This window comes from Olea europaea, chromosome 7 (genome assembly GCF_002742605.1).
Source record: "Olea europaea var. sylvestris chromosome 7, O_europaea_v1, whole genome shotgun sequence".
Lineage (NCBI taxonomy): Eukaryota > Viridiplantae > Streptophyta > Magnoliopsida > Lamiales > Oleaceae > Olea > Olea europaea.
In genome coordinates, this window is record NC_036243.1 from 24,317,890 (window position 1) to 24,344,994 (window position 27,105).

General features: G+C 31.6%; 2 protein-coding genes across 3 annotated transcripts; both read right to left on the minus strand.

The window, feature by feature from the left end:
• Window positions 1–904: 904 nt before the first annotated feature.
• On the minus strand, window positions 905–5,619 carry LOC111397533 (catalase). The gene is made up of 8 exons (XM_023024514.1): window positions 5,486–5,619; window positions 5,221–5,317; window positions 3,860–4,137; window positions 2,591–3,367; window positions 2,193–2,282; window positions 1,427–1,494; window positions 1,232–1,325; window positions 905–1,137 (listed from the first exon to the last, which is right to left on the minus strand). The coding sequence occupies exons 1-8, from the start codon at window positions 5,498–5,500 to the stop codon at window positions 1,078–1,080; spliced, it is 1,479 nt and encodes a 492-aa protein (XP_022880282.1). The 5' UTR covers window positions 5,501–5,619; the 3' UTR covers window positions 905–1,077.
• Window positions 5,620–14,034: 8,415 nt separating this feature from the next.
• On the minus strand, window positions 14,035–19,601 carry LOC111397534. 2 transcript variants are annotated; one of them, XM_023024515.1, is made up of 4 exons: window positions 19,458–19,601; window positions 17,857–18,597; window positions 17,658–17,741; window positions 14,035–14,379 (listed from the first exon to the last, which is right to left on the minus strand). In XM_023024515.1, the coding sequence occupies exons 2-4, from the start codon at window positions 18,548–18,550 to the stop codon at window positions 14,324–14,326; spliced, it is 834 nt and encodes a 277-aa protein (XP_022880283.1). In that variant the 5' UTR covers window positions 18,551–18,597; window positions 19,458–19,601; the 3' UTR covers window positions 14,035–14,323. The 2 variants fall into 2 exon arrangements, with proteins under 2 accessions (XP_022880283.1, XP_022880285.1); XM_023024517.1 differs by having other exon boundaries at window positions 17,857–18,612; window positions 19,458–19,594.
• Between the last annotated feature and the right edge of the window lie 7,504 nt (window positions 19,602–27,105).

A 27,105-nucleotide genomic window follows, 5' to 3' on the forward strand; every position in this document is an offset into this window, starting at 1 on the left:
CTTACCCTAAAAAAAATAATAATAATAAATAAATGAATAAAGAAGAATGGCTTTCAGGCATGACCCCAGTATTATACCCTTGGGAGTTTTTATATTATTTTTATTTTATTTTTCTATTTTTATTTTTATTTTATTTTATATGAAAGATTATGAAGTTAATATTTTGCCTTCTTGACTTAAATGTATGATTAAACTTAATTTTTAGATCAACTAACAAAAAGATGGATCCATCTGCTCCAACCTCACGCACTTGAAATGTTTGTCACCAAGGGTGCAATAAATGAAATTTTAGGATAAAATTTGAAAAGATTTGAAAGGTATATAAAAATTTACTTTCAATTAGAAATTTGTGTGGCATTTAAGCAAATACATAGCAAAAAGATGTAAAAAGGACAAAAAAAAAGTAGTAGAAATATTCCATAAACCAAAATGAGGGATTGAAAATGAAGATATTGTTTTCATCGACTTTCCAAAGTATATACTCCAAGGGCAAAAATATTATGTTAACCATAGAGTGACTTCACAATATATTTCAAATTACCTTTAAATGGAAGGAGTTCCCTACCATATTATTACCTGCTAAAAGTAGAATTCTTACAATTTCAAGCTAGGACGGAGGCTAAAAATTATGTTTAGGAGAGAATGGGAGCCTAGAGGAGCAACCCCCCTAGTTCCCTCCCTGGTTTCAAATGAAACTGCATGGCCTCAATACGAAGTAGAATCTTGCTATATGTACAATATTAGTTGACAACATCCTACTTGACATCATATTCATTCATTTTTAAAAACTGTTTTCTACATCACAGGCTTGGATTTTGACAACACACCATCAACCAATGTTGTCAACCATGTTTGTACACTTTAGCTTTATTCCTATGAAGTATTCAAGCTAAAGACTATGGAATTAGTCACAAAAATAGTCATTTATTAAGACCAGAGAGAAATGTAGCATGATGGAAGTTTCTTACATACTCGAACAAACAATTAAAAAACTACTATTGACTCTCTACTTCAGAACAACAGATCCTTTCTCCATAGCATAATTCCTCATAAAACATTATTGCATTCTCATCACCTTCACATTGTCGGCTTTACATTGAGGCGAGAGGCGAGCTTCTGTCCAAGAGACTTGTCAGCCTGCAACATAAAAGTCGAACTCAGCAAGTTCAATTTTACAACTTTTTAATGTTCAATATCCTTACAAACAAGGTGAAAGTTATGGGCATCAAACCTGAGACCAGTATGATATCCAGATACTGCGGATCTCATGGGTGACACGAGGATCAGATAAAGCCTCAACCCATCGGCAGATAAATCTCTCTTGTCTAAAGAAGAGTCGAGATCAAACAAGAAGAAGAAATTAAAATAGTGTAGTAACTGTAGTTGAAAAGCATTATATTAGTTCCAGAGAGATTAGGGAATGTACCTGTCTGAATCCCATGAACGGTATCTCTCTCCTGGTTGCTTGAAGTTGTTTTCCTTCTGAATGATGCACTGCAATAATCAACAAAATACTGTGAGCACACAGGTTTTTTCTGTTTTCTGCAAGGTCTTAAACAATGGGAGCACTGCAATCAGTCTGATGTATTTATCAGAAGAGTTAGTCCATGTACCGCTAAATCTATAGCTTTTGATCTCAAGTCAATGGAACTTTACCCTTGTTACTAATTATTTAACTAGACCAAACCCACACATTAGTGTAACGACGAAAGATTGCAATCTAATAGTTTAACACTGCTAAAATGCCTGTGACAGAAGTTTTAACAGACTCTTCGATACCAGAAAATCAATATCAGCTCTCTGTTTACCACCCTAATTCGAAAAGATACATCATTTTGTTTTCTACATTTCCTTCCCTTTTTTTTTTTTTTTTGGGTTGAGGTCACGATTATGTTAAACAATGAAAACTTTCTGCAGCAGTAACAACAGAAAATAAGAAATAAAGTTAATTTTTGTTTCACTCAAGTCTTCTCTGAATGAAAAGAGCTAGAAACATTGTTCTATTAAAAAAAATTCAAGCAGGGAGGGCACTATTTAGCTTATAGTTTGATAGATGTTTTGAAATTTCTTCTTCATGAACTCAATTCAGTTGCAGACACCATATTTGCTTTCCAAAAAATATATTTTTAACAAACTTATGAGTTTATCATGAAAAATGAAACAAGACACTACAGAAGATAATATTTACATACCTTGTCACGCTTCCCTGACAACACAGGAGGGGGGATGGGATGCCTCTCAGCATGATGACAAGGATCAAACCTTGATGGGAAATAATTGACCTGGAAAAGGGCTTAGAACATTTAATTGAAACATGATGTTGATAGTAATCGAGAAACTAAGTGATAAATAAACATGTTTAGATAGCCCTGCATATGCATCGAGCTATAAATTCCATGTCATTCTGCTAGTCAAAAGATAGCTGATTAGAATGCAAGAACTCAGAAAGGTGTTAAAACCTAATGGATCTAACTCTAAGATAATAAATCTCATTAGAATTTCACTCAACAATTTCTGTTAATTAAGAACCAAGATAATGCATTAAAGATGGTAAATCTCCTCTGCTTAGGCATGAAGAGATGTATAGTACCTCTTCATCCCTGTGCATGAAGTTCATGAAACCATCATGGTGATTGTTGTGATGAGCGCACTTGGGAGCATTAACTGGGAGCTGAAGATAGTTTGGACCAAGACGGTGTCTCTGAGTATCGGCATACGAAAATATACGTGTCTGGAGCAGTTTATCATCCGAATAGTAAACTCCGGGGACAATAATAGCCGGGCAAAATGCAAGCTGCTCATTCTCTGCAAAAAAGTTATCAATGTTCTTATTCAATACCAAACGGCCTACCGGCTGCAGGGGCAAGATATCCTCAGGCCAGGTCTTGGTTACGTCAAGCGGATCAAAGTCAAATCTGTCCTCATGATTAGGATCCATTATCTGAATAAAAAGTTTCCACTCGGGATAGTTGCCAGATGCAATTGCATTGTAGAGATCCTGGGTGGCATGGCTGTGATTGGCTCCTCCAACTTTAATGCATTCTTCTTCCAATAGACACTTAACTCCACAAGTTGGCTTCCAGTGAAACTTCACATAATGTGCTTTCCCGTCCTTGTTAATTAGAGTATAGGTGTTGACACCAGATCCTTCCATGTGCCTGTAATCTTGTGGAACACCCAAATCATCAAACAGGAATGAGAACATGTGCAAACTCTCTGGATGGTGGGAGAAGAAGTCAAGGATTCTCCAATTCTCTTGAATGTGGGACTTTGGATTAGGTTTCAAGGCATGAACCATATCTGGGAATTTCATTCCATCGCGAACGAAAAAGACAGGAAAGTTGTTTCCCACCAAATCAAAGTTTCCCTGCATCAGTGACACAAAATTTTCAATGTCAAGTCAATTTAAGGCCATTATTAAACAACAATCACATAGTTGCAATTCAATGTCCTTTAAATAAGGAAATGTTAAGGACAAAGGGAACTTAACTGAAAAACTAATTAGACATATTTCACAAAATGTAAACAATAAATATTTTTTAACTAAAATGTTTAACAAGACTCGTGTTCTGTCAAAAATTTTAATCAGCATGCAGTTCCCATGTGATTTCCTGGACATCAGCATGTTTAAACCTGAAATTCATAGGAATCTAAAGCTCCCAGTAAAACAGAATAAAAATTCCCAATCCCAATCTACTTTCAAAGAGCAAAGGGACAATAGCCAATATTAGTAACAACAACACCCACTCTTTATCTTAAAGAGTTGATGCTTAAAAATCTATGGCTTGAATAAGCAATTGAAATTTATTATCTTCTTTGAGGTAATACAGCTAAAAAACCAATAGAAAATAGCGGTTACCTCTCTGGTGTAAAATTTAACTGCAAACCCTCTGGGGTCCCTAAGAGTTTCAGGGCTTCCACGCTCATGGATGACAGTGGAGAATCGAACAATAACAGGTGTCTGAACTCCAGGAGCTCGAAGGAAATCAGCACAGGTAAGTTGAGAAATATCATGAGTGACCTCAAAAAAACCCTTGGCACTTGCACCTCTAGCGTGGACAACACGTTCTGGGATCCTCTCACGATCAAAATTAGCAAGTTTCTCCACCAAATGGTAATCTTCAAGGAGAATTGGGCCTGCAAGGTAAAATAGAATATTGTATTAATTGACTCAAATGTATCAAGCCACATTGGCAAGCATATTGCAAACAGTAAACTAATCAAGCAGTGTTCTTAAGGAGGACTCTTCCATTGGATGCAATAGAAAAAATATGATCTCCAGCAATACTGACAAGAGGACTGGAAATGGAAGAAATCCTTCAGTTGTCATAGGAGTTGCAATCTTCAATATATTACATAATTACCATAATTATTAAATACATTATAACTTACAATTAGTTACATTATTACAACATTGTGATTGACAGATGTAATAAACAAGAGATCCCCAATAACAAAGCTCAAATCACCAGAAGACTAATGTGTAATTGAAAAAAGGCCACCCTTCTGGTGAGACTTGAGCGCAAAAGGCCCCAGGAAATATTGCACACTGAACGTAGGTGAAAAGATTAATAAAAAAATATTTCATGTGTCTAAGTTGAAGACATGAACTCTAATAATAAAAAGCACATACAAAAGCTACAACGAAACCCAGGAAAAGAGGTGAAAAGTACAAGTAAAAACTTTGTTTCCTTCTCCTACATGATTCACTTGAATTAAGCCCCTGCTTTGATTAAAATCAAATTAATATTTCTTATCAAAGTCAACAATCAATCTTAACCGCGCCAACTTTTATAAAATCTACTAAAATCTTATTTTAATCTACATCGAATAGAAGCTAAATAATGACCGAAGAATTTGGGATAAATTGGAAAATAGCAAAACCAAAATAGATTACTTTCAAAACTAATTTATTGAATTTACCTGACAATAGGTGAACATACAATATTTACGTCCAAACATATTAAAAAGCATTGGCTTTTAAGTATTTCACAAAATTAATATCAAATTCTGTTGAAAACAAATATTCTGTTTCCATTGATTAATGGCGATATCATTCAAAAATATTTAACTACATCACATAATTGGTAAACTTTCGTCTTTCCCAATCAAACAATAAAATTGCATTCCCCTTGAACAACCTTAAGAGATTAAATAATACTGCTAAACAAACAACCTATTAATAATTAACCAGAAAAGAAAAAAAATAATAATAACAACCTCTAGTTCCGACGGTCAACGACGAGTTATTGTTCCAAACCGGAGCTCCAGAATTGGTTGTCCAGAAAGGTGAATTATAAGCACTTGATGGACGGTGCTGCATCGTCAAAAAGTAAGATCAATAATTTTAAACTAGTAATTCATACAATAGAACGAGCCTCTTGGCTAAAAGCAAGAGGTCAGTATACAATCTCATGCAAACCAAACGGAATTAGACAGTATAAACACGATAAAATATAGGATTGGGGCAGAAATAGATCAGAACCTTGTAAGGATCCATGGCAAAGAGAATTTTTCTTCCTCGGTTTGAACGACGGGAGCTTGTGGCGATTATCGTAATGGAACAGTTATTTATAGGGTCACTGTCTCATTGATTCTTTGGGGCTCGAATTTCGGTATTTATAAGCAATATTATCCACAGTAAAAGGCCATTTTCCTCGTTTTCTGTTTTTCTTTTTTCAGTATTAAAAATCTAAATGTTCATAATAATAATTTAAGTCAAAATCAATAATTAAGTTTAACTATAAATTATGAGATTCATAATTTTTATTGACTTTCCAATCTCATATTTGACCTATGTTTATCAAAATCTACTGAAAATATAATTTTTAACTTCTCTAAAAATAAGCTAACTTTTTATTATGTTTCATAATTCTCACTAAATACTTAAATTTGATTGTTTTGTATTAATAATTTTATGTAGCAATACTTAGGCTTAGCACAAAAATAGGTGATAGTGAACCACATTGATTTATTATGATCTTGTCTGGCCGTGATTTTTCAATGAATTTTCAGTCATTCCTTACCGTTGAGTCCAACTGTGGATCCCATCAAAGAAAGAGTCAGTCAAAAATTATGACCACAACGGTAGGAAAATCCATTCTTTTCAGCCAATAATCTACCCCAGACAGGGCCCTTATCCCTATATGAACAATATTACGTACCATCACTGATGCTTAATACCAAAATAAGTTACAATGGACTGATTGATTTATTGTGTTGTCAAAATAAATCAGTGGGGTCCATTTTCACCTATATTTTTATGACAATAAACTTACCACCTATTTTTGATAAATCAATGAGACCCATTGTTACCTATAATGATGTGATATTAAATTAGTAAAAGAGTAATGTCATTTAGCATTATTGGTATCAAGCATCAATTTAAGTAGCAATTGCATGATATTAAATGAAAGATTTACTTAAATGTAATGTCGTATGATATATTAAATTAAATATATCAAGCATGACCACCTAAATTAATGGTTTAACATTATTGATATTAAATAGCATTATTCTTAAAAACATTCACGATCACCTAAATTGGTACACGCACCCTTTAATTTTTCAACTGTTTGAGCCCCATTAAATTTATAATACATTTTTCTCTTCTTTTTAACCTTACATTCTCCAATGAAATAATATTACACATAAATCAAAAATCATTTTTTCTTTTTCAATCACACATTTTTCAAAAAAAAAAAACACTATTTTAAAATTTATAATTCGTTTTAATGTGACCCAAACAGGAGCTTTATTACTCATTGATATTAATGTTGTGAAGATTAAAAAGGGGTGGGGGCCTTCTTATTTATTTTATGTGGAGGGGTTATATAGATTTCTTCTTCTTTTTCTTTTTCTTTTTCTTTTTCTTTTTCTTTTTCGATTAGAAGAAATGGAAAAGCATTGAAATAGATGATGATACCATGGTTCCTTATCCATGTTTTGGAGTTTATCCCGAGTAGCATTTGGACTGTTAAGATTCTGCCAAGTTTTAAAATGACCTTGAAATGTGTGCCAAGATAGGCCATCTGGGATTCGCACATAAGTCTGTACCAAATTTGTTACATTAATAGATCAGCAATACCATTGTTCTGGTATATTCTAATAAGCATAGAAAAGATTAATTTTATAATTATACTACTCGATAAATGAACAATTTAATTAATAAATTTTTTTTTCGCTTATCTATCTATAGTCTATGATAGATTAAATATCACATCAAGAATTTAATTATTTCAATAACACTTTACTTTTTGTTTTTCAATAAGCACTTACTTAACTATTTAGTTATTATCAATGCACGTGTATATTTGAATGTACAGATTCATTTCACTGTGTGCTTTTATTAAAGTAATACTATTTAGTCTCACTGAAATTGTAGGTAGCGTTAATAGATAAAATTAAATGAGTCATTTAATTCCACCTTTCATTTAACTTATCATTTAGTGTCATTTAGACTGAAGTTACAACCCAACATGGCTACATAGCATTATTCCTTCCATTAATATATGAACTCCCTATTATTAATTCTCAATTAATTAATAGTTTTTTCGTACTTTTTATTTATTAATTTTTTAAAATATAATGAAAAATAAGTTGTTATACGCTACTTTTACAAACTTTTTGAGCATAAATTTTATCAAATATAAAATGTGTAAACTAATTGAATGTTTGAATCTAAGAATGTCATGAAAAATCATTAGGGACATAAATGCTATAAAGAGTAAAGATTGAGAACCATAAGTATAATTAAAATGTGGTGCAAGAAATAAAAATTGCAGTGTGAATATAATTACCCTATCTATAATAGATTAAAAGATAATTATATTACCACTACAATTTTTATTACATGCACCACAATTTTTAGTATTTTTCTTATTTACTTAAATAGTTTTAAGTAAAATTACATAATTAGGATTTTAAAATATAATTAGCCTAAAATAAATTATTTTCACACCACAAACAAAAACCTAATTTTTTTCATTTTTCTTTCTCTTTTCATTTTTCCCCCTTTTTTGCAACATCTAACTGCTTATAGCTTTTTCGATGACTTTTGCTTTCTTTCACGACAAGAAAAATAATTTTCTTTTCCTCACGATACATGTATTTATATTCTATGGTGTTATTACATTATTTGGTTTTGTTTCTTAATCTATAGGTTTCATGAATTAAGAACTAATTAGAATAAATTAAGGATCCTCCTCTCTTGCACATAATCTTCCTCCTCATAAACGACCTTGAGATGAGCTATGTTAGGGTGCCCAGAAAGACTTGATATCATTTCAATCTCAAGCTTGATGCTGGGCACATCTTCTTTAGCGACTAACCTATCTTCAGCAACAGATTTGCACGCTAGAACCACCCTTCCAATCAATTTATCCATGCATTCCCTGATTATGCCAAATTGTCCCCACCCCAAATGTTTTCTGAGAACATAATGATCATTCAATAGGACTAATCAAATAATTCAATAGAACAATTTTTTTTCCGACGAGACCATTTTTGGGTTGATACTGAATCAAATGATCTAATTAAAACAGAAATAGTTGAGAAATATGATAAGTAATATTGGGAGGATGAATGCACTATAATATTGTATTTTGTTTTGCATTTTTAGTTTTTATTGTCTTAAGAGTATAATTATAAATTTGTTGTGGTGTATTATTGAAAATATATTTTAACTGTGGTGTGACTATAATGTGGTTTAGTAATTAAATGTTACAGTGGTAATATAATTGCCCTATATATCACATCAAGTGAGAATCAATTTTTGGATGATTCTGGTCATATTATACTTCAATTATTTCAATAATACCTTGCTTTTCATTTTTCAATATGTATTTAATTTATTTAACCATTTAGTTACCGTTAATGTACAAGTACATTTGAATGTACAGATTCATTCACTTGTGTGCTTTCATTAATGCATCAATTTCCTATTATTAATTCTCAATTAATTAACATTCATATTCATTTAATATACATCTTCATTTATGCATTTTAGTGTTATTAATTCTAATAAAAAGTTAATTAGAATTTCACATCTATAATATATGATAATCTATTATAATTCAATTATTTTAATAACATCTTACTTTCCGTTTTTCAATATGCATTTAATTTATTTAATCATTTACTTACCATGATTGTAAATTTGAATGTACAAATTCATTTCATCTTCGTGGTTTCATTGATATATGAATACCCTATTATTAATTCTCAATTAATTAACATTCACATTCATTTAATTAATATTTATCTTCATGTATGCATTTTAGTGTTATTAATTATAATTATAAGTTAATTAAAATTTCACATTCAAGAATGCATTTCATTATTCACGTTAAATATGCTAATTAATATCCATTTTTATTTAATTTAAAATTAAATAAACGATTTAACATTTATTATCACGTAGATATTCTTTGGTATTAATTTTAAATTAATTAACATTCATGCATATTCAAATATTACTTTTACAGTATTTATAAAGTATTTTCATAACAACGTGCAATGCATGTTCAACGTTGACTAGTTTGATCTAAATATAACTCGTTAAATTATAAGATGATAAATAATAAAATTTGTATACACCTTACATAATATAATAATGCTTATGATTCAAATAAATGATGTTTCAAAAATATGACTCAATCATAATTTATTTCTTCTTGAAATTTATCTTACGTTGTATCTCATATATAACTTTTTGGTAAGAAGTTCTGTTATGATTTTCCCTGCACAAAAAATTATGGTAAATATGTTGTGTTACTATTTATTTTGTTTATTTAAATAGAGTTTATGCTTGGCTAAAAATTCTTAAAATGGAATAATGTAGTGCATTAAACATTTTGCGATCAACTTTTGAGAAATAAATAAATAAATAATAAAGTAGATTCATGAATTTTACTAGGTTAAACGAAAACATGGAATTGTTAAACTTATGCACCACAATTCATCGAATTTTGTTAAAATGTGCTATACATAGCAGGAGTAGAAATTGTTGTCGTTGAGAAGTTGTAGCCTTCCAAATAGGAACTAACCAATCCATGAATATACCATGAAGTTACAAAGGTACAATATTTAAGAAAATAAGGAATATATTGATAAATTAATAAATTAATTTAGAAACTATTTAATATTTTCTAGATTAATAGATTTTTGTTGGTCCCAAAACTATTAATATATAGAGATTTAACTCTAATTGATCGCAACCATTACTGGTTAAAAAAATAGGGCTAATTAGCACAAAACGTCCATACATTTGGAGGATTTTGTGGATAATGTCCTTACCTTTCGTTTTTTGGCGAAGAACATCCCTACCTTTACCATCTTTTGCGCAGAACGTCATTCTGTCAATTCCCCGTTAAAATGTTCAGTTAAATCAAATAAAATGGATCTTTTCTTTTTAAAATGTAGGGGTAAGATCGTCCATCCAACATTTTCTTCACTGTGTAATCTCTCTCACCTCTTTCTTCTTCAAATGTTCAAGAAAAAGTAGAGTAACATGAAAAAAAAAAAAAACTTGAACAATATTATTTTATTCAATAAATTAGGGAAAATGACGTGAGAATGACTGCATTTCTGGTAGAAAATATTCATGACTGCTGTAATACTGATTGTTCAAAACATTTTGGAATGCTATATGAAAAGAATGAATATGTGGTTAATAAAAATGAGATGTTCATCCTCATTTTGTGCTTACGAAGGGTGTAAATAAGAGGTAAAGTGAGAAGGCCAATCAAAGTATGATTTTGTAAATGGACAATACATGTGATGGAGTGGAGAAGATGATGAAATATGAACGTGTTTTCTCCCCCATTTTAGCATAAAATTGAATTGGTGATAACAATCCCTACCTTGATATTGTCTTTGTGAAAAACATCCCTACCCTTACAATGTCCCTACACAAAACATCCCTACCTTTACATTCTATTTGAGCAAAACATCCCTACCTTTGTTAAAAATTGTGCAAATCGTCCCTACGTATTTTGAGCCAAACAACCTGTCTAAACTGCAGCCAAATACAATTCTGTTTATCCCTGCAATTGAATGTCTGTAACACCTAGTTCGAACACAGTAAAACCAATACTCAACATCCAAGTTCAATAACAAAATGCAGTAAAATCAGCACTCAACAACCAAGCTCAATAACCAAACTAAGTAAAATGAGTACTTGACAATAATTAAAGAGTGCTCATTTCTGGATATCCAGTTTGGAGAAGAGAAAATGTCACATAATCAAAAAGTGCCTATCTCTGTCCAGCTGTTCAAAATTATACACCTCTTATTTACACCCTTCGTAAGCACAAAATGAGGATGGACATCTCATTTTTATTAACCACATATTCATTCTCTTCATATAGCATTCCAAAATATTTTGAACAACCAGTATTACAGCAGTCATGAATATTTTCTACCAGAAATTCAGTAATTCTCACGTCATTTTCCCTAATTTATTGAATGAAATAATATTGTTCAAGTTTTTTTTTCCATGTTACTCTACTTTTTCTTGAACAATTGAAGAAGAAAGAGGTGGGAGAGATTACACAGTGAAGAAAATGTTGAATGGACGATCTTATCCCCTGCATTTTAAAAAGAAAAGATCCATTTTATTTGATTTAACGGAACATTTTAACGGGGAATTGACAGAAGGACGTTCTACGCAAAAAATGGTAAAGGTAGGGACATTCTCCGCCAAAAAACGAAAGGTAGGAACGTTATCCACAAAAACCTCCAAAGGTAATGACGTTTTGTGCTAATTAGCCAAAAAATAGTGTTCTTTATCAAGTGATAGTAACTCTTTGATTAATTATTGAATAAATTCACAGTCACCTAGATCAAAAATGATCGCTTTGAATTGTAATCACATAAAAGAAACCTTTACTTTTAGAAAGAAGAAATGATACGTATAAGAAAATTATAGGAATTATTCAATAAAGTCTTTATTTTTAACTCTAAATTATGATATTGGAAGTATTTGAAAATTTTCACTTGCAATCACAATTTTCTTGCTCTGTGAATATTTTGGTTCACTAAAAAGTGAAATTAATTGTTCCGATGGTCACTGAAATTAGGTCATGTTTTCGATTACTCACTGAAATTTAAAATGTCGAGTTTTGAACACTAAACTTTGAAAAATGTCGAGTTTATAGTAAGTAGTGTAGAACATTTTTCAAAATCCAGTGGCTAAAATTTGACATTTAAAACTTCAGTGAGAAATTGAAAACATTGACCTTACTTTAGTGACCAAAACTAGACAATTTAAAATTTAATAACCAATCAAAGACATGAACTTAAGTTCAGTGACCATTGAAACAATTAATTCCTAAAAAGTGCAATGTAATCTCCTTGGTCTTACTTTCATAACTATTTTACCAAATCTCTACTAGAAATCATGAAGATTTATGATGTCAAAAGGTAATTCGAGCATTTTTAGCATTACTTTTAAAAAATCAAAAAGTTATTTTTTGATCATGATTGAATATTTTCGAAAAGTGTTTAATCTTATTAAAAGAGTTATTCAGGTAAACTCCTATTTGATGGTCATTATTTGAAAAAACAATATTTTGAATGGTAATTTTTAGAAGAATGTATGTTTAAAAATACGAAAAAAAATTGAATTTACGTGTAGAATATTTAATTTATGAATGTATAATTGAAAATAAATATGTAGAAAATTGAATTTTCAAATAATGATTGTTAAGCACGGACTAAATTGGCCCAACATATTTTTCTCAAAAACTCTTTCCTTAAAAGCAAAAACAATAGTTATCCCAAACAAAGCCTCTATTTGTCCACGAAGTTCAAAGGGGTAATTCAATAAATATCTCATAAATGTTTATGTAATAGTGACAGGAAAAAATAAGTGACAAAATGATCTAGCATGATGTGGTTGTTTCTTTGGCTAAGTTTACAGTTTCAAGACTAGAATCAATCTACTATCCAAGCCCGAGGAAATCCCCCCAGTGGTCATTGAACTTTGTAGAAAATCTCTTAGGAGGTCATCGAATTTCAATACATCCCTGAATGGTCACTGAACTTTTTCGAAGTCCCCTAAGAGATCATCGAACTTCAAAATGTTAATGAATGATCACTGAACTTTGCAAAAAAATCCCTGAAAGGTCACTAAACTAGTTATATATGGGGTCCCAATTTGCAATATTAAGTGACCTCTCTGGGGAACTTCGACAAAGTTCAATAACCATATAAGGACGTTTTGAAGTCCGATGACCACTTGGGGAACTTCAACAAAGTTCAATAACCATTCAGGGACGTATTAAAGTTCGATAACCCCCTAAGAGATTTTCTATAAAGTTCAATGACCACTAGGGGGATTTCCTCATCCAAGCCTACTCGTAACATTGTATTAGTTTTCAAACATTAAGTCCTTGTTTGAATAACATTATATTCCTAAAAATGCATTTTTAAATAGTGTATTAATAGAAAATGCGTGGTTAAAAAAATGGATTTACATTTAACATTATTTTATTGAAGAATGTGTGATTGAAATGATATCAAATCACTGTTTAAGAATATATTTTCTTGCCTAAATATGAAAAATATTTCTTCGGAAAAGATATGTGAAAGTTGAAGACAACCAATAGAAAATTCAGTTACATGACATTGTGATTTTCGAGTACTTTTTTATCTAAAATTTATAACACGGACTACTATTTGGCCCCCCTCTCTTTTATATTTTCAACCACAAAATCTTTCATAAAATAATAATACACGTAAGTCAAAAAAATTTCCATCTTTTCAACCACACATTCTTCAAAAAAATCACTATTCCAAACATTAAAATTTGAAAATAATAATAATAATAATAATAATAAATAAAGGGAGCCAAACAGGGCGTACTTCAACAAAAATACTAAGCAAAATGTTCAACCCACAATTTATTGCTAGTTCAACCATGTCAATTTATGAAAATATACATAATCTCAACAAATATCTATATAGATTTATAATAGAAAACTAAATAAGACAAGGAAAGATGTGAAACAGTTAAATCTAAAACTCAAGCCATCTGCTAACTTAAATAAACTGTATATTTCCTAAAGAGGATCGATGATTTGAAAAAATACAGAACAATTTGACCTGAGTAACTATAATAGTTTTCAAAATGATAGTTCAGAAAACAGAAGCTAAGCTATTAAATTGTTTGCAGCATAGTACAAGAAGCCAGCAGCTTCTGTCTAAGGCTACGTCAAATTGAACTACACGATGAATCCCTAAAGGTGCTTCAGCCCCACAAGTGACTTCTACCACTAATCATTTATTGGAAAGCCAGAGTTGAGTTTAGAAGATGGGTTGTTCATTTACCAGACCTTCTCAAAATGTTGAGTGCATTCATCCGTTGCATCTCTTTTCCTGCAAGCCAAAAGGAAAAAAAGTACTAAGAATGCAGTGGTATTCTTCTATCCCATTAAATCGAGACAGTTATGTGCATTTTTATGATATTCACAGCATATACTGAAAACCGTATTGACTAAAATATAATTCAAAAGATCAGACGAATTTTAACCCTGTCAATGCTTGCATAATTTCAAATTGAGCCATACCTGTTTAGTTCATGATTTAATCTCATCATCAGGCATGTTAACCTATGTAAATGGTGATTTGGTAAAACTTGCAGTCACTGGCCAAAGATCAGCATGTCTAGAACTGGATGACCTAGTTTAACCTTCATGATCGAATGGTATGTAGATGACAAATATAAATCCAAAAAAAACCATCCATGAACGGTGTGGAAGTACAATGTCCAACTCTGGAGGCAGGAGAAAACTAACATGAACCTAGAGTTCACAAAGGCTTATCCACTTATGCTGTGTTATGCTTTGGCAGAATACTTGGATACTTGAATCTTTGCTCGCACCCTCTAGATGGGGAGTTATAGAGGGGGTTGTTTGCTATCAAACTTTTGTCCTTCCTGTTTTCTAGCTCAAGTATTTTCTTATAGAATCCAGTTTTCTCAGTAATAGTTATGAAGTGATTTAGTGGAGACGTGCTCTGATGGTCATCACTTGGAATATTTTTGACACTGCATTTCCATAATTTTCGTTGACCCCTTTCTCTCTGTGTAGTGTTTGTGGATAGGATGTTCTTACTATATCATTTGACCGCAGAGGCAGCTGGTTCATTCATGGTCATGCCAAAATAACATCCTATGTGCTGTAAAGAATTCCTTTCTACTTCCAATCTTCTATATTTGTGATAGTTTCAACGTCCAGTACTATTACACCTATTCCTAATCCTAAATGGAATGGAAAGACGTAAGGATCCCTATGCAAACACAGTAACTATTTCTGGTTGTTTTACTATCTTTCAAACAGTAGATTTGTCAACCATTTTGCATGAGCTAGTGCCATCATTGCTGCATGTATCAGAAGATCTAAAAAAAATTTAGAATCTTAGCAACTACTACAGATCGTGTTAATTTTGGTCTACCCTCCCCAATATATTTCCCTTTACTTTTATAGAATTCTTTAGGTCATGCAAAAAATGTCCCAACTACCTAAGTCGTATCCCCAGTTGGATCAACGTCCACTTGATGGCGTATATTATTATTTCTTATCTCATCCATTTTAATATGATCACATGTCTATCCATCTTAACATCTTCATCTCAGCTACGTTCATCTTAAGAGGATGTTGTCCTCTGACAATCCAATATTTAGTACTGTAAAGCATACCAGACAATAGAACTAACACCAAGGATCTTTCTATCATACAGAATTTCACTCTTACCCCATCTATTAAATCCTATATAATTCCTTGCTCCTTGTTAATAATCAGGTCTAGATACGTAAAACAATTGGTTTATGGGACAACATTATCCTCTATGTCAACTTCACTATTAGCCTTATTCCTACTATAACAGTGATATTGCTATATTGTGTTTTCATTCTACTCAATTTGTTTATTTAGATTCCAATGAACACCAAAACTCTAGCCCATAACTTAACCCCTTTTTAGTCTCATCAAATAAATCCATATTATCAACAAATAACATTCATCAAGAGACCACATCTTGAATATGAAACAAGCTAAGTCTTATCATTTAGAGTTGACTACACATATCCAATATCGCCATTCAGCTCAACCCAAACTCATAATCTCTTTCAATGGTACATTATCATATCATTGCGATAAGATAGTCATCCATATACCAAAAAATTAATTTTGGCATGGATCTTCTAAATTTTCCTTAATTGAATCATAGACATACTGAACAACAATCAAAAATCAGAAAGCCCAAAAATGGAGCAATGAAATTGGAGGTTTGAGGTCTCTTTGAAAGAGATAAATTTGTGTAGCAAGCTCCGAGGACTGTAACTCACTCAGCCTACTCACCCTAGAGGTCTATGCTGAGTCAATGTAAGTCATGAACAATGACTAAACAAGGAAACTGGCGTGCAAAAGAAAGAATGAATCCACAAACTTTTCCAAGCTACTGGAACTTCACAGAAAACCTCGGCAGTGATGCAGTTGGCAAAGAAAAAAGCTCTTGCAAAGACCGATTAAGTTAGGATATTCAGAATTGAAAAGATATTTTTACTAGAGTGACAATTTGGTGAACGAATTTGATGTGAAGCAATATGTGATGCAGAATTGAGTGCATCCATTCTTAAAGACACGATGACTCAGAACAGCAAGTAACTTCTCAAAGCTAAATGTTGCCAGTTGATATGATTGTCACATGCTAGCTTCTGGCCAATAAATTTTGTTTGCAATCTTGGGTACAGAGCCGATTGTGCCAAGCAGGCATTACATTTAGGAGATCAAGTGTGCAAAGTTCCAAAATGCTAATTTTTAAGGAGGAAAAGTACCAAAAGCATGCAAGAATACCGTAAGTACCCCTGTTTCTTTGGTAGCACCATAAAAAGCAATTCCCAATCACTTATAAACCTTCAATTAATAGCAATGATAAATGGAAAAAAAAAAATGTATTAAAAAGTCATCCATTTAGTCTAAATAATAATCATTCCTAATGTTCAAACAAGAAAATCCTTCTACTCTATGAAATAAATTAATTTTTTAACGATAATGACTGAAATTTAACATCAACAAAACTAATCATTCACCAATTTTGGGTTCCCATGCGACATATTACGATACAACAAAGTTTTTTCCCTTAATGAAACACAAATTCGGTCTCTGCTTGACCAAATGCTACTTCTATTAAAAGATTCCATGAAAACAAATATTTTTGCAACCACATCAAGACGAGTCAATCTAATTGATTTGTCTCTCTTCTTACACGTTACACTGAGAATGCATTACTTTTCCCAATGGGAATTTCTTTAGGTCTACTCAAGACATGCCCTATCCAACTAATTTGACCTTCCTTTACTTATATGGTGTCACCTCTACTTGTTAGGGTATATCCTCAATTCTTATTTTCTCCTTTCATGTATGGTTCTACATCCATTATGATATCCTCAATGTACCATATTTACAGTGAGCATTTTGTCCTCTAGTGATCCAACATGTGTTACAAAATATAGCTTGTGCATATCTTCCAATTATATAAAATCCACTTTTCCATTCATCTAAATGCAGTAATTTAAATAATCTAATGCATATACTCAGAGGCAAATGCGATTAAAAAAAAAAAGGCAAATGCCACAAAATTCAGTTTGTCTTTACCTTCCTCTAGTGCCAACTGGATTGCTCTTTTCTCCAACTCTACAGCGTGCTTACTAAGCTCAGCAGGGGACAAATTCAAAAGCTCTTGTGTAAATCACATAAAAAAAAAAAAAAAGCAGAAAAATCGAAATTGTCAAACAATTGAAGCTTAGACATAAATATATAAAACAAAGAAACTCATAGCAACACAAGAACTCACTTTGAATATACTCTTTCGGGTTAGTCTTTTCAAGATGTTCCAAAATCTTGTGCAGTTGAATGAACCGATCTGTTCTTAGTTGCTCATTGGTTCGCTTCAAATCAATTTTGTGAGGAAGATCTGACGAAACCTTAGGGTTATCAGATCCAGGAGCTTGTGAGACATTACTTCGCTTACCAAGAGAACTAGGAACCGATGGTCCACCACTTGAAAAAGTCATCATTGGAGCTATTTGATTTTTTGAAGCTACGGGAATAAGATGAATATGTTTCTCCTTCATATGAGTTTCCTTTTGTGGAATTTCCTGCAGCATTTGGCTCATATTCCTTAACTGAGGACTATCAGAATATTTTTCCATATCCTGAAGTCTTCCCCTCCCTAGCTCAAATTCAAATCTTCTACGGGCATTCATGACATTCTCGTTTGCACCATTACAAGCCATGTACAGATGACTAGAACTTGATGGGCGCTCTGGTGTCAATCGTTTTGTTCCACAGACCTTAATCGCATTACCACTTGGTCTTCCCCCTCCAAATGGTGAACTCTCTTGCTGCTTATTTATTGATCTCACATTTTCATTCTGCAACTCTCTCAATGCAGTCTTTTTTAGAGCAGCAGGCAGTTGCTTATCATTAGCAGCACTGGCAGTTTCACCAACAGCCATTCCATTACCATTGCTTTCCGTATTGATCATTTGCAAAGTCAACTCTAGTAAGCGAACTTGAACCGAACTAATATAGCCTATCCAAGAAAGATCTGAGCTCAATGAAAGGTTTGAGGTGATTACTATTATGGTATTACTTCAAAATAAAGACTACTTTCAAATACAAGTCAAAGTCTTGATAATAGGCAAGATGGGAAAAGGACCCAAAAAAAAAAAAAAAAAGGTTGATAAGATCCATGTGACATTTCAAAATTACAGCTCCCTCTTCATAAATAAACAGTTGGAAATTTAGTGAAGTTTAGCTGACAAATTATTTTGGAAGACCCCACTCTTGAGAGACAAATATGAAATATCACTAAAATAGCAAATACTAAATACTAAACAATGTCCGTAAATTGCAAAGTCGAGTGCCATAAATGATTAAATCCTCGAATTTAACTCCAAAAATTACAGAAAGAAAAAATAATAAAATATTAATCGTTTAATATTCTTATAATCAGATTAGAAGAAACAAAATTAACCGTTTAATATTATAATAAAAAAATAATAGCCGTTCAATATTCTCATAATCAGACTATAAAAAATCAACTCAGTTTTCTTTTTTTTTCTTTTTTTTTTTTTAAGGCCAAAGAAAAAGATGAACGTGCCAGAAATTAAATAAAAAATTTACAAAGCAAAACCTTATTAAACGCACTCGACATAAATCACTTTTAAAAAAAAAAAAAAATCTGAAAAACAAGACTTCCACGAATCCGCCTATTCATTCAAGAAATCCACAAGACTATCAATATAATTCCATAAACGTAATGAGAAATTAAAAAAATAATAACTCAAACATATATTTTAATTCCCGAGTTTGCTGAACTCTAATAAATTAAAAAACGGATCGAAAACTGAAAATTAAATAACAGTGATCGTAGACAACTGAGAGACTTACTATTTTGGAGGTTTTGGAAGATTGCAACAGATCAGAGTAGAGAGCGAGACGGCGACAGAGAGATGACGGCGCGAAAGAGATGGAGGTTTTGAAAAGGAGGGTAGTTTGGCTCCAAACCAAATAACCCAACTGGTAGAACTTTTAAATGACCTACACTTTTTAAAAATGGGCTCATCAAACAATTAAAATTTCACTATGATGAAGGATAAAAATATCCTTAACTACATTATACAATTACAAAAGATGATTTTATTTAAAAAATATTACTATCCTTTTAGTAAACAATTTCAAACTAAACACTACACACTTAAAACATCAAAATCAACTAATTTTTCTGATCTGTTTACTCCAATGTGCGTAAAAATACTTTCATATTTCATCTGCTTAAACTTTAAAAACAGAAAAATTCATCTAATGCGACAATCGAATTTTTTTTATATCAATCTCGTCCCATCCGTAAGTATAAATAGGCACATTTAATTTTATTTTCATTAAATTATTGTACGTTTTAAACGATAAATTTTATTCTGACATATAATGTTAAATCATATGCAGAACTCTATAATGATTCATAGAACAAGTTGAATGTTTATCCCTTTCAATATGACATGGAACTGAAATTTAAATTCAAGGAGCGTGCGGATATTTCGATTTCACCTATGACGATTTCTTTTAATGCTGAAGTGAATTATCTGTTTGAATTAAACAATAAGCACACGACTCCTCTTTGCTTGACTTTAGTGAGGAAGGATGTCGTCAAAGGTGAACAAGTAAAATCGGATGGAGGAGATCACAATGCTAATGATTTTTGGGATATGGTGGAGATAGCTCATGAAAATGATGTAGTTATTCCAAAGATAGTTGAGCACAACATTCTTTCTGTAGTTCACGACAGCGAATGTGAAAATGCAAATATTTTTACAAATGAGGATTTGATCGCTTTAACTCGGTAGAGACATGAGTGGGGTGGGACCTTAGTGGCTGGATCAAGTGAATCGTTTTCTAACTCCTCGCGTGTGGGTTTCCGATATTGATAATTTATATGTGGAGCAACTATTTGAAACGAAAAAAGATTTACAGAAAGTTGTACACCTAATTACATTGAAATACAACTTTGAGCTCAAAGTAAAAAAATCGAACAAGTCATTATTGACGATGATTCTGTAGGTGGTGTAGGCAGCGATGGTTCTGTTGTTGTAGGTGGTTCTTTTATCAGATTTATTGTTTAGCTAGATTTTTGGGATAGTTGTTGGTATTTTGCAAATGATGACGGTGATTTTTTGATCTATGAGTGTTTTGTTGTTGGTGGTGGTGTAGATGAAAATGTTTCCGTTGCTACATTTGGTTCTTGGTGGTGTTGGGAATGGTGGTGATAGTGACAAATCAATTGTCAAAAAGTATACGTTTATTGTGACTGGTTATGACCAATTATGTGTTAAATGTGGTTTTGACTTGGTTACATGTCATCCCAATTAAGATTGACTTAATCATAAATAATCATATCGTAGAAAATTTGATCACAGTTAGTCACTCTCAAAATAAATTTGATCATAATTAATCACAAATAACAAATGCTAGTGACTTGTTTACATATCGTCATAATTAGACGGTCATAGATAATTATACTAAAGATAAATTTGGTCACAGATATGATTATAACACAACAAATTTGGCCATAAATCTATGGCAAGGTGGGGTGGTTCTGTGTGGTAAGGTATAATCTCCAAAAAGGTTTCAAATTTTTAGATATTTTCATTTGGTGACGTAAGGTAAGGTGAGGGGAGGAAAGGATATGGGTGCGGGTATAATCTCCAAAAAAATTTCAATTTCTGGAATTTTTATACAAGTGAAGTAGGTATGGTGAGTGGGGATGAGGTAGCGTAGGTAGGGTTTAATGGGCGGGAGTCAATTGGTGTTGCCTAGCGCAGGATGCGCGGGGAAGATGCCAAACCAACCTTATATTAGCGATCAACAGTTGCCCGTCTAGGCACGTGTGTGTGTGTGTGTGTATATATATATATATATATATATATATATATTTATTTATTTATTTATTTATTAATTTTTTTAAGTTAAAACTTAAAAGTTGATTTTTTGACTTCATCTATCCTAAATTCAAAATAGTTGCTTGAAGTCTTAAACAAAGGAAAACTTCGAACAATTCTTATCTATTTATTTACAGTTGAAAGCTTATTCTTCTGTTGGGATTTTTGAAAAAAACGTATGAAGTTCCTATAAATCTATTTTAGATGTTTGACAGTATTATTTTTAATTATTAAATAATTTTTTGATTGATTAAAAATTAAAATAATATTAAAATAAGAAAACGCATTTTACGCCTATGGCCTAAGCTAGTCTAGTCCATAACTTGATCTCCACGCATTGCCACGATTACGCCTTTTAGAACACTGACATATGAATCCTTTTTTTTTCAATACGTGTCTTACTGTTTTTAATCCCTGTCACATAACGTGTTTGTGTAGCAAAACTCCTGTGGTTGCCAACGGCCCTAATAAACTTGCTCTTGCTAAGCTTTAGTTTGGACTTCCCCAAAAGGAAAAAGGGGCTTAATAATAAAATTTTGGTCTCTCAATTCCATCAATTTAGAGGGTGTTTAAGCCCATTTTTGTAGAGAAATAAATTTTAGAATAATAAATTAATGGAGAAAATGTGGATGAAAAATATGAATAATTAAATTTTTTATTTACGTGTAATATTATTTTAATAAAAAATATATATTGAAAAGAAAGAAAAATATATTTTGATAAAAATGAGAATCAAACAGGCATTAATCAATTGAGTCCTTCACACTTTGGAAAAAGACCATATGAGAGAGAAGGTAGGGGCAGGCTCCACCATTTTTTTAATTGTTGTGGGACCCGACCTCCTACAATGAGGGATCTTGTACAGTCCTTGTGCATCGAGCTCCTGTACATGGAGTTCGGTCCTCACACTTTCTACTTTTTCATTTTAATTCAGCCAATCCGGAACTTGAATTTTTCTCAAATCCTTAAGGGGCTTTATTTTATTTTGGGGTTTGGGTCCCATTTTCATGTGTGAATTCGTCCACAAAAATAAAGAAAAGTTGATGAATTTTTAAGTCAATTTGTAAATGAAAATTTAGAACTTGATTTTGATGCCCTTGTGTCTATTATCTTTCCTCAATCTGTAGATCACGAATATCCCCAGATCAACTTGTGATCCAAAAAATCTGGTCCTGTTTATTTAGACATTTTGAATTATGCTAATCAAGATTTATTAGATAATAAGTTGCATACATACATCGAGATCTTATTATTCTAAAAAAAGGTTGAACCCCAACCTTAAGGGTCCCCCACCGCCCCTGTCTTGGAGTATCGTGAGAGAGGTAAATCACAGGTAATGCCTCCAAGGGTATAGGGTGGAAGGCTGCTTGTACACTTGCACTTACCCAAGAGCCAAATCCATATTTCAGGATTCGAACCCTTGACGCGGCAGCTCAAGCAAAGTTGGATTTCTCCACCCTCCCTTTTTACCACTTGAAGATATGCCCTAGGGGCACGATCTCATTATTCTAATTTTGCTTTGAGGATGATGATATGATATTTCAATGATAAAAAGATAATAATGTTATCAAATGAGTTTTATGTACTGAGTTAGCTTAGCCCTTGACAAGTATAATAAAAATTTTGGAAATCCAAGTGTAATGGAGCTCGAAGATATGAATCAAATACAAGTATAATTGATAGTATTTTGAAGTTACTTTCCATGATGTATAGTTAGGTCGTACTTGAAATTTTCGAGGTTTGAGGCGAGTTTCAAAAGTTGGGCCTCCAAACTGTAGTGTGTATTCAAATCTTTTTAATTTATAAGAGTTTTATGGAAACTTAAAACTCAATAATCAAACAATAAAAAAAGTAATTTCTTTTATAATTAAATAATAAGACAAAAAACATTCCAATAATTACTTAAACACTATGAGTATTGCAATTTATATTATAAACAGACAACAAGAATAGTACTTTTATCATTTAGACAGTTTATTTTGTTTTATTTATTTATTTATTTTTTGTGACTTGTGGGCATCGCGTACTGCAATTGGCAGAGGGAGCTGCTTAAATAAAATAAAATAAAAAACAATTATTTTATTTTATTCAAAAGTAAAAAAATACAATTATACTCAAGTTAAGAGAAAAATCAAGGAACATTAGCACATAACGTACATGTCTTTCACTATTATTGTACAAAATGTCCATACCATTTTTATTTTTTATTTTTAACATTTTCATCCTTATTTACACTTTTGATTGCCTAAAACGTTACTCTGTCCATTTTCATCCAACTTCTTCGTCAATTGAATGCACGTAATATTTATTTTTTTTAAGTAGAAGGATGTTATCGTCTTAAAATATTTCCCCCCTTTCTTCATCAACTAAGATCACAGATGGAGTTACAGTGGAGTTCCAATTCTTAAAAATGATAAAAGTGAAGGTTAATCAATGAATTTTTAGTCAATGTACAGACTTTGGACATATTCCATTCAAAAGTCCTTGTGCGGCATATTTTTACATAAGATTAGTTGCCAGAGATAGAAGATTTAGAAACCCCACAGAACATTTTGAAAGGTTTACAAAATCATCAGCTTATTAATGCAAAACAAAGATTAGTTTCTCATTGTGACATTTTTATTTTTATTTTTCTTAGTTTGGTTTTGTAATTGCATCATTCCTGTGAGAAATTGAAAATGAAGGAAACATTCAGGTCTAAAGTGATTCTCCAAGTTAAATGGTAAACATTTAGATATGGGAGAAATTGAGATTCGAACCAATGACCTTCCATTAAAGAAATTTTACGGCAAAACTATGAGAACTTTTTACACATTATATAGTTTATCATATTTTTATTTTGTAAACAAAAAATTGAGAAATTAAGAAGTTTGGCCTTTAGAGTTTGGTGTTGAGATAAGATTAAAATTATGTGTACAGGGCACGGTTCACAGGTTGTTATCGGGGAAATTAGATCTTGGTGTTGTGACAACTAATTAACCAAAATTAGAATAGGAACGAGGGGAAAACTTTCATTTGTTCCAACATTCTTCCCACATAGCCACAAAACCCACAAAATAGTTGAAAAACTGTCCAATTAAAATTTGAGCAATTCCCCTTATACAGGGAAAATGTTGCCAGAATTTAAGAAGCTATATTAGAGCATGTTCTTGATTTTAGCATCTGCAAAGGATAAAAAGTAACCCATGAGTCAACATTCTTCCACTATTAGCTATGCCTATTAAAACTCTATTTAATGAGCTTCCTTTGGGTAGCATTTTAACCCTTTTTCTTTTTCCTTTTCCTTTTTTTAAAGTAAGGTACTTTGCTTGCTTAGCTTTTTCGAGGATAAACTTCAACACAATACAAGAATACAAGATTATTTTCATGAAGGTTTGTCCACTATCTTCCCAGCTTCATTCAGAGTAGAAATTTATTTTTCTCACTTATGGCGAGAGTTTCTATCTCAAGTTCCTCAGCAGTGTGTAAATTGAGTTTAGTTTCCAGCCTTTCTATATTGGCTCTGTCTACATTTCAGTTGTCATTCGTGATAATGCCACTGTCAAATCAATCGTGAGTTCCATATCTTGCGTATCGATTTGCTTTTTGGCTCTTTTCAATTGCATAGCAACAATTTTGATGCCGAATGAAAAGTCAAAAACATGATAATAGTAAAAGTGTCTTGTTCATTATATACGAACGAGTGTTTGCTCAAATTTTGCTCGAATAGACGTGATAATTATTTGGAATCCACCAATAACTGAAACATCTTATTAATCAAAAATCAAATAATGAAATTGAATTCTGAAAAATAGTATACAAAGCCTTTATATATATATATATATATATATATAAAAGAAATTAGAAATTCTATTCTAATCAATAAAGAAATTAGAATCCAATAAAATCTATTACTATTAGAAATCTTTTTTTTAATTTAATAAATATCCTATATAAATAACTAACTTTTATCCTATTTATCATACGATTGTCCTCGATTCTTCTTATTTCTTCACTTTTCTGATTGGTTTAGGATTTTCTTCTAATCAATAAAAAAAACAATTATTTTATTTTATTTTATTCAAAAGTAAAAAAATACAATTATACTCAAGTTAAGTGAAAAATCAAGGATAATGCACATAACGTACATGTCTTTCACTATTATTGTACATAATGTCCATACCATTTTTATTTTTTATTTTTAACATTTTCACCCTTATTTACACTTTTGATTGCCTAAAACATTACTCCGTCCATTTTCATCCAACTTCTTCTTCAATTGAATGCACGTAATATTTAATTTTTTTAAGTAGAAGGATGTTATTGCCTTAAAATATTTTCCCCCTTTCTTCATCAACTAAGATCACAAATGGAGTTACAGTGGAGTTCCAATTCTTAAAAATGATAAAAGTGAAGGTTAATCAATGAATTTTTAGTCAATGTACAGACTTTGGACATATTCCATTCAAAAGTCCTTGTGTTGCATATTTTTACATAAGATTAGTTGTCAAAAATAGAAGATTTAGAAACCCCACAGAACATTTTGAAAGGTTTACAAAATCATCAGCTTATTAATGCAAAACAAAGACTAGTTTCTCATTGTGACATTTTTATTTTTATTTTTCTTAGTTTGGTTTTGTAATTGCATCATTCCTGTGAGAAATTGAAAATGAAGGAAACATTCAGGTCTAAAGTGATTCTCCAAGTTAAATGGTAAACATTTAGATATGGGAGAAATTGAGATTCGAACCAATGACCTTCCATTAAAGAAATTTTACGGCAAAACTATGAGAACTTGTCTTTCACTATTATTGTACAAAATGTCCATACCATTTTTATTTTTTATTTTTAACATTTTCATCCTTATTTACACTTTTGATTGCCTAAAACGTTACTCTGTCCATTTTCATCCAACTTCTTCGTCAATTGAATGCACGTAATATTTAATTTTTTTAAGTAGAAGGATGTTATCGTCTTAAAATATTTCCCCCCTTTCTTCATCAACTAAGATCAAAGATGGAGTTACAGTGGAGTTCCAATTCTTAAAAATGATAAAAGTGAAGGTTAATCAATGAATTTTTAGTCAATGTACAGACTTTGGACATATTCCATTCAAAAGTCCTTGTGCGGCATATTTTTACATAAGATTAGTTGCCAGAGATAGAAGATTTAGAAACCCCACAGAACATTTTGAAAGGTTTACAAAATCATCAGCTTATTAATGCAAAACAAAGATTAGTTTCTCATTGTGACATTTTTATTTTTATTTTTCTTAGTTTGGTTTTGTAATTGCATCATTCCTGTGAGAAATTGAAAATGAAGGAAACATTCAGGTCTAAAGTGATTCTCCAAGTTAAATGGTAAACATTTAGATATGGGAGAAATTGAGATTCGAACCAATGACCTTCCATTAAAGAAATTTTACGGCAAAACTATGAGAACTTTTTACACATTATATAGTTTATCATATTTTTATTTTGTAAACAAAAAATTGAGAAATTAAGAAGTTTGGCCTTTAGAGTTTGGTGTTGAGATAAGATTAAAATTATGTGTACAGGGCACGGTTCACAGGTTGTTATCGGGGAAATTAGATCTTGGTGTTGTGACAACTAATTAACCAAAAT

Coding starts and splice junctions, on each gene's coding strand:
- LOC111397533 (XM_023024514.1), bottom strand. Junction 4,138..5,220: donor GTTGACCGTCGGAACTAGAG/GTTGTTATTATT, acceptor TTTACCTTGCAG/GCCCAATTCTCCTTGAAGAT. Junction 2,283..2,590: donor TCATGCACAGGGATGAAGAG/GTACTATACATC, acceptor GCCCTTTTCCAG/GTCAATTATTTCCCATCAAG.
- LOC111397534 (XM_023024515.1), bottom strand. CDS start 18,550: ATGATCAATACGGAAAGCAATGGTAATGGAATGGCTGTTGGTGAAACT. Junction 17,742..17,856: donor CCCGAAAGAGTATATTCAAA/GTGAGTTCTTGT, acceptor GATTTACACAAG/AGCTTTTGAATTTGTCCCCT. Junction 14,380..17,657: donor CCAGTTGGCACTAGAGGAAG/GTAAAGACAAAC, acceptor TTTGGCTTGCAG/GAAAAGAGATGCAACGGATG.